The following is an 8,829-nucleotide window of genomic DNA, read 5'->3' as shown; positions in this document are numbered from 1 at the left end:
GTTTTTTGTGAGTGGGATGAATTAATGCACATTCACATTTAGTCTAGAACTACAGTAACATCATGTTCACAAAGCGCACACAACGCCTCTGCACTTACTCCCGATTTCTTTCAACATGGCAACACCAGAGTTGTCAATCAAGACATGGAAAATAAAGTAACTGGTGTTAATTATTTGAAAAAGTATCTCAGATATTTCCTTCTGAATTCAAAAGTAATGCATTACTTTACTAGTTACTTAAAAAAGTAATCTGATTACTTGTAATGCGTTTCCCCCAACACTGTTGGTGACACACAAAGCTTGATGCTTTTATCCTTTGGAAGTATTTTCATTGGCGGAAAAAGAAATATAGACGAAAGGTTTGGTCTAAAATGCATGGAAAGTTACTTGTTTATTGAACTTTTGTATAAAAAATACCACACTCATCAGTACGGCTGTTACTACCTGCGGCCCTGAACAATAGCACTCTGGCTTATGCGATATTGCCTAATTAAATTACTGATTTACAAATGATGTGTGTAGTTTTTTTTGTTAAATGCTTTCTCCTACTACCCCAGCTTAAAGTTGTGATGTAATGGAAATAGCAGCCAATATTTTCTTCCATATTGTTATTGCCATTCGAGTGAAATGCATTATCGAAAAGAAAAAAGTAGGGTGGTAGTTCAATCCACTGGTTATTGATTGGATGGAGGGAGATCTGGATGCGAACTTGCAGTCGACTGTATAAAAGGGGTTAAAAGATTGATATGTCACCCGAGAGAAGTTGGTCGTTTCACTGGGAGATTAAGATATGCCATTTTGATACTACAGTGGAAAAAATAAAACATATGCATGGCTGAATCATTCACAGTAAGATCAATAGCATGCATTTAGAAAATAAATAGGGTGAATTTCCATTTCACAACTTTAATAAGCAGAGGCAACAATAAGTAAGTCATTTGTAAGCTGACAGAAACACTGACTCAACAAATGGTGTGAGACTACATATTTGTCCAACCATTTGCAGATCTGTTTTTAAGAAATCTATTTGAAAATGCAAAACCTGTTGAGTGCAATTCCATTTGTCCATGCTGGTACTATAGTGCACATATTACACACTTCACCTTACCCTATTGCCAAGATTTTAAATGACCTAAAACATTAATATAAAGCAATAGCTATTTGCCTATGTGTCCTTTAACCAAGAGCCTGTATAAACTACGTGATAGTAAAAAGGAAAGTAATTTCAATCACAAACACGCTTAAAGAGTAATAAAGACAGGAATGTGTATTAGGAAAGTAAAATGGGTCTATTTCGATTCTTAAAGCTGTGAAAAGACAGTCATACCTGCTTAAGGACCAACCCATGCCTTCTTTTCAAATCAAAATGCTTGATTATCAATTCTTCGGGTGTGTCAAAGTCATACCCTCTCCGAAACCTCAAGTTCTCATAATTATACTCTACCTAATGTATAGATTTTCAGATTAAGCTTCAAACTCATGTAATGGAGATTTTCTGCTGCATTAACATGTAATCAAATCATGCCACATGATGTGTCACTATGCACCATTTGGTTTTCTTGTCATTAGTTTATTGTGTGTGTGTGTGTCTGCATACTGCATTTATGCAAAAACCTGCAAGTGTGTGTGTGTGTGTGTGTGTGTGTGTGTGTGTGTGTGTGTGTAGTCGGTCTTTAAGTAGATCTCAGCTTCAGAATAACAGAGTGACACTGATTTGAGAGAAGAGAGCACGGAGCATTTGATTCAGGGCTTCATGCGAACAAAACCGACATCTGCTCGCTCTCATTAATGGCACTGAAGCTAATCGGCAGGCCAGAAGTGTGCTGACTCTGTAAATGGAAGCGCGTGTACAACAGCTTCAGTGAAATCACACAGCTGTGTGCATGCATACAAACCACATGCATTTCGGTATGTACGTGTGTGTGTCTGTGTGTGTGTGTGTGTGTGTGTGTCTTGTTTGTGTGAGATGCTGCTGTCCCCCCACATCTCCGCTACAATAGACAACGGCGGACATCAAAGAACTTGTGCACTGGGCTCGAACCCTTCCGCGCAGTGTCTTGCACTTCACACACACACACACAGCACAGACGCATCAACCTCTAGTCTCTGCCAGAAGAATTCTGTCTAAGCGCGCCCACGACAGCTTATAGATTAAATTTGCACAAAAATTTAAAAATCATTTTCACTGTGCATCTGATGGCCATCTTTTACTGATGGCGCAATTCTTGTTGTCAGCTTCTTTAGAAATGTATCTCCACTTCCTGTGCTCTTTTGTCATGTGGAAATACAGTCGCCCACTTGAAACACGTTTAGGGGACACACTATCATGTGTTTTTAATGTGAAGAACATTTTAATTGCTGTAAAAGATCCAAAGTGCTGAGATACTGTTACATGAAGCATCATTATATATGTCAAATACACTGAAGAATGATTTTTCTGCTGCTACATGTGATGTGGATTTGCAGCTAATTTGTGTTTTATATGAAGAGTCTCTAGAGTATGAAGCAGCCATTTGAAAAAAAAAAATGCTTTTAATCTTTTCCAAATTCAAGTGTGCCATGGACCAAAAAATCAGGCAACCTAAAACTGCACTTCATGTGGTCAACAGCTAAATTAACTGGATTTTTACGTAAGATTTTAAGACAGTTAGAATGATTCAGTTATTATATAAAATACTACTAAACTGACTACATAAAAATTCAATTATTAGTAGTATTTTTAGATGAAATTAGATTAAGCTCTCTTAGATAACAATGCATGATTTTATTGACATTTTATATAAGAATATGTGAAAATGTCTCTTTAGATGGAAAGCAAAAACAAAAAGTTTCAAAACCGTGTGTGAGATTGATTAACTGTTCATAATAAAGCACTGTAACTCTTAGGTTGATAAAGCCATTGATTTTTCAATAAATCTTTCTCTGGGGCTGATTCTCTCATTTAAAGGCATTCAATTTATTCCATTAATCGTATTCTTGAACAACAACCGAGACAGCCTAAATGCACAAGCTTATCTTTAAAAAAAAAAAACAAATTTTCAAAAGATACTGAATTTATGAAGCCGTGTGTGTAAATGTGTATCAAGGTTTTAGAAAAAATCTCATTCAGTTGGATCTTTCTAAAGGTCAAACGACGCCAGATAAATTCCTTCAAATTAGGATTACAAAAAACAAACCTCTTGAGAGTTTGTCATCATTTTCCAAGACATATGCACTACTCTGCAGTGACATTTGGATGCGGTCCAGAGCCGTTTGTGCCAAAACTGGAGTGGATTCTGATAGGCTGCAGCTGCCCTGGATGATATTGAAAGGTTTGAGTGACAGCGGCGAATCCAAACTAGACTGAAAAGTCAAGCTGGGTATTGAAAACCCATTGAGTTTGACCTCAAAGGCTGTTTTTGGATCTGGACGACTGTCATGTGACACGCAGTTTGGCGAAGCACAAAAACACGTGACCCTACTGAGCTCGTTTCAGCACATATGTGAAAATGCACGGTCGTATATATCGTCCGGTTTGCGATTCTTCTCCTGCACTGGTGATGCATTATATATTACTCAGCTACTCCAGGCTTCTCAGTAGCGTATCAATCGGATCACAGTTTCTGCCATGCCAAACAATCCATGCCGAGCGCTCAATCGGTTCCAAACAACACAGATCTAAATACTTTGATTCTGCAAAATCCTACGGCTCTGCCACAAACAAACGTCGTAATGCTGTAATGAGCTACCGCATTGTCCTTTTCAAAGCGTTTCCCATTTTAGTTTCATAGCAGGAGGGCAAGACAGCTAATAACACACAGGCACAGCAGAAACGCTCTTCCCCTCGACATTTACAGTCTTGCGGAGTGAGTTTGATCGACCATCTGGCCTCTGAAAAGTGCGTTGTAAAAACAGTGAAATCAATGGAGGCATGTCTACTGTGGATGCCCACCATTACACAAGCCGTGTTGATGGTGTAACACTTAAGCTAGCACACGGCGAGCGGACGCGCATACAGCCTCCCCCCTGCAACCTGCCTGCTCTCGTTGGACACAAGCCTCTCTAATGAATTTCCGTGCTATGATGCTTGCGATGTGGCAAACAAAACCTCACGCAGGCCCGCGGGGGAACAGTAAGCCCTCTGGTGGTACCACCGAATGCCTGTACACATAGCATCATGCGTGCAGACTTTAGTTACTCCGCTGCGCACATTTTGTGCGAGAGAAAAGCACAGGCGATACTTATATATGCACTCCCACAAAGTCATGCATTTTGAAAATCACATTTACAGGGTACTTTAGAAGTACCCACTGCACACTGATCAAAAAGGATACAAAATTTGAATTGCATCGTGTCTGTTTAAGAGATATTATTACATTTTAAAAGCAGATTTCGCAGGGATCTGTCATATTTGTTTCCTTTCAAATGTGCAGTGGAAATATTAAAGCAGCTGTTGAGAAAACATTTCCGTTTACACTGCCGCAACAAAAAAAAAATACATAGATCTGAGCTGTCAAAAATCACAAATCTCAAGCACAATGTCGTTGAAGTCACAGCCACAGTCATCAATCACATCCGTAGTGGGGGAGAGCCAGAACATGCAGTACGAAAGAAACAGAGTCCTCATAATACGGTGTATTATTTAAAAGAATAAAAAGGCTGAAAACGGAGACTGACATCAAAGTAAATCTTTCAGACTAAATGTAGCCTAGTTGGAGAAAAAAAAAGCATTTAGTGCCAAAGTAAAATGGAATTAAGTAAAAATGCAACTACATCAAACAAAAGTCAAACTGTAAGTATAAATGGAGCAGCTAAGTATAATGTTTAAATTATGTTCTTTTGTTAACGGCATAGATGCAACACTGTCTCTTTTTTTTTTTTTGAGGCTGTGCTTGGACATGTTAATGTCTCATAATGACATTTAGAGCCATTTTTCTGCATGACATCGAACCACTTGTCAAAAGTGATCTGCCTTCAGACAAAACTGTATTGATCTTTATTGGGCTCCTGTCTCTATGCTGAACACATATTTTAGCTTCTCAGACCGAGAAAAATCTTTCTTTGTCAGATTGCATGAGTGCACCATTGTTGACCGTATTAACGAGAACCTTCAGTCTGGCTACACGGTGCGTAAAGGTGAGGTTTCCAGGCAAACTTCGGCGCAACGTTTCCTAGCTCACCTGTTAAGACTGTGAACTTGTGTTTCAGGCGGATTTTACAAGAAACGCCGCAATTCCAGCGTTCTTTCCAAATGTCACTCATTTCTAACGTGCTACAATTTTAATAGTAAAAAAAAAATCTCTTAGAGGTTTCAAATGTTTGTGAGATCACGAAATCGATGCAGCACCATCTCTTCCTCAGACGCACGGCATGCTGATGGACGCGCAACTAAATTTCCAGCGCTTAAACAGCTCCGTGCAATACATTTATTCAAATTTTCCACAGAGTTGATAAATGCAAAATGTAAACTAACAGCAGTTGGACCCAAACGACCAGCACAAGCACTTTCAACACTCACTAAAAACATTCGTTTGTTCACTTAAAGAGTAAGTATCCATTACGCACTCTCTTACCTATCCGTATGACATGGGGCATCCCGGCAGAGCTGTGAATCCAGAAGAGAGACACTATAATCACGCTCCAGTATTCCACATATTCCCTCCTGTTCTTCATGACTGGAAAACACTGGGATCAATCCAAGGAGCTCTCCAAAAACTGCTCATCAAATGTTAAATGGCTGGGAGTCATATGAGGATTCTACTGACTGCGACAGATTTGCTCTCATTGTAGTTGGTTTGATCACGAGCTCGCTGTATTAATTGTTTTATTTATTAATTTGGGCGAGTGAGTGAGTGAGTGAGTGAGTGAGTGCGCGCTCGGCTGTCAGACGAAGCTCCGGATCGGTGCGCGTCTCCACCTTGCGAGTGCTGAGCTGCTGAAATCAGCCTGCAGGAGTCCCTGTATCCCCTCTGTATCTCCTCCTACCGCTGATGCCGCAACAACCGGGCTGGAGTTCCGCGTCAGTGTGGATGGGGACTTACGCTTCACGTTACGCCGTCCGCGTTGCGCGGTTCGCACATTGCGCGTTATTAGAAATGCAATGGCGATAAGAACCGCCAGGCATATGCAGGGTCACTGTGATGTGCACTGACAATTCTCGATTATATAGCCTATACAGCGGGGTCCAAAAGTATCAGATCAGTGATTATTTTAATTTAAGCTTCAATATAAAGAGTTTTAGGATTTTGAAATGTAAAACTAACAAACAAACATACAACATTATGATGCGAATTTCAGATTTCGCACTATTTCTAAGGCACTAATCAAGTGGAGGTATGTTTGTGATATTGGCCATGTGCACTTCTTTGTATAAAAGGTCAGATTTGTATTGAAGCTCAAGATGCTCTTTGGAACATTCTCAAATCATGCTGGATAACGTGGATCATCATGGAGTGCTGCTGTTGTCTACAGCAAATGAGCGACACACAAACAAATAAATAAATAAATAAATGAAAAACTTTTTCTTCAATTCAGCATTTTTATAATTATTACAAAAATAATAATGCAATAAATGTTAAAATCTAGATATAGTTAATTATATATCAATTACGATTTTAAAAATATGGAAATCATATTAATAGTATTTTATCATAATATCACAATTAAGTGAATGTAGGGTGGATTTTAAATAATTTCAATACTTTGGTGTTAGTCATTCTTGCCATTTTTATTATGCACTTTCTAAAATGCAAAACACTGGCAATATATTTAGAAATATTGTAAAGTTTATTATTATTTATTTATTTATTTTTTTAATTGTAATTTTTTTTTGTTTGTTTGTTTTGTAAGGAATGTTGGTAGCCTCAGAGTTTCTGGTAGCCATTGACTTCCATAGTATTTTTTTCTACACTGTGGAAGTTAATGGCTACCAGCAACTAAGAATCGGATATGGATTTACTGAATTTTGTGATATTAGTTGGTGTGTATCATTCTAAACATTTAATCTCACAAACAACACAACCATATTACTGTCATAGTGTTCAAATGATACTGCAGAAAAGAAACGAGTCAGCTATAAACAATTATGCTTTAAGTGCTTGTTGTTCATTAGTATTACAGTATTTTCATAGCAATTACAGTGTAACATGAACGCTGTAATGTAAAGTGTGACTCCAGAGGATTTTCTTGACAGTGTGAGCAGGGCTGATGATAATACGCCATTTACTGCACAGATCCGTGCTTGAGTGTCCTCTCAAGTGCAGGGCGGCATTTGAATCAAATATTTGCATGGGTAGAGTGGCTTTGTTTTTTATGCTCAACTCAACAGCGACGGCGTGGAGCATAGAAAATCTTGGCATTTGAAAAACAGCTCTTTTAACACAATGTGCTGAGTTAACTTCATTTGATAGAGTTTCATAAAGACTCGATTAAATGATGGTCTTCGTAATTGCCTCTGGTGTTCACACTTTGCATGAAACGTTTAGCAGTGTTAACATCGGCCGTGTGCCACCTGAGGCTAGTGCAATATTATTACGCAAATGATCCATCTGTGAGATGCCCTAAAATGCCTATTTAATATCTATTAGTATCTTTCATATATGCCTTAACTAAAAATGAGATGTAATATTGTGACTTAGCTTGACTTCCCTCAGTCTATCTAAATGACATTTAAATTGCCTAACAGAAAGAAAAAAAAAAGTAATTATAATAGAACACAATTAAGCTGCATCAACATAAAACACTATTAGAGTGACGAACGCATACGACTAAAATGAAACACAATAAACTTAAATGACATAAAATAACCTAAAGCGAATAAATTAATAAATAAGTTGACTTTTCACACATGGAAAGTCATGCAAAGACTTCTAGGAATGCCACCTTCTTTATACATGCATTATAAAAAGCCTGCTATTGTTACCTTAAAGAGCCTTTCTACCTAACTTAACCCATAAAAACTAGTTGTGTTGGTACAAATAATTTTTAATAGGTTGGTTAAGTGATGTTAAATAATATTTAACTTGAATAAAGCCAGATAATATAAATGATAATCCATTGTTATCATTTTTAGGTAACCTTTTTTTAGTGTATTATATACAGAATAATAATAGATGATTGGAAACACACACACACACCGGGAGAAATGAACTGACAGATGATTAGAATACCATATTAATTATGGCTAACTAGTCTGCAGCTTAAATATTACTTTCAGGCATAAAGTAAGAGTAATAAAAGCTTGTTACGCCACATGATTGAATGAATGATTGAATGAATGAAAGATAACACTTTCTATGAAGCCAGCATTATGTATGCATTATGCATTCAGAATACCTGTAAAATGCATTGCAAATACAGGGTTCATAGAAAATGGTACCAAATAAAAATAAATAAAATCATAACTTTTTTCCCCCCACAATTCTGAGAAAAAAAACAAAAAAAAAAACTCAAAATTGTAAATATATATATACCGTTGTGGTCAGAATTATTGGCACCCTTGGTAAATATGATCAAAGAAGGCTGTGAAAATAAATCTGCATTGTTAATCATTTTGGTCTTTTATTTCAAAAAATTCACATAAATCTAACCTTTCATTGGAGAATAAGAATTTAAAATGAGGGGAAATATCATTATGACATAAATGTTTTTTCTCTAATACACATTGGACACAATTAACGGCACCCTTTTTATTCAATGCTTTTTTAAACCTCCATTTGGCATAATAACAGCTCTGAGTTTTCTCCTATAATGCCTGATGAGTTTAGAGAACACCTGACAAGAGATCAGAGACAATGCCTTCATCCGGAATCTCTCCAGACCCTTCAGATTCCCAGCTCTATGATGGTGCTT

General features: G+C 37.4%; 1 protein-coding gene across 1 annotated transcript in view; it reads right to left on the bottom strand.

Annotated features, from left to right (window-relative positions):
• LOC107741783 (glutamate receptor ionotropic, kainate 3-like) overlaps nt 1-5,798 on the bottom strand; it is a 125,613-nt gene extending 119,815 nt beyond the window's left edge. The window contains exon 1 of the mRNA XM_016554567.1: nt 5,553-5,798. Coding sequence (XP_016410053.1) covers nt 5,553-5,652 — 100 coding nt within the window. The 5' untranslated portion in view covers nt 5,653-5,798. The remainder of the gene's footprint in view (nt 1-5,552) is intronic.
• Nucleotides 5,799-8,829: the final 3,031 nt, after the last annotated feature.

This window comes from Sinocyclocheilus rhinocerous, unplaced genomic scaffold (assembly GCF_001515625.1).
Source record: "Sinocyclocheilus rhinocerous isolate Xijiao unplaced genomic scaffold, SAMN03320098_v1.1 scaffold5213, whole genome shotgun sequence".
Lineage (NCBI taxonomy): Eukaryota > Metazoa > Chordata > Actinopteri > Cypriniformes > Cyprinidae > Sinocyclocheilus > Sinocyclocheilus rhinocerous.
The sequence above is the reverse complement of the archived record's forward strand: the minus strand, read 5'-3'. Positions and strand labels throughout refer to the sequence as shown.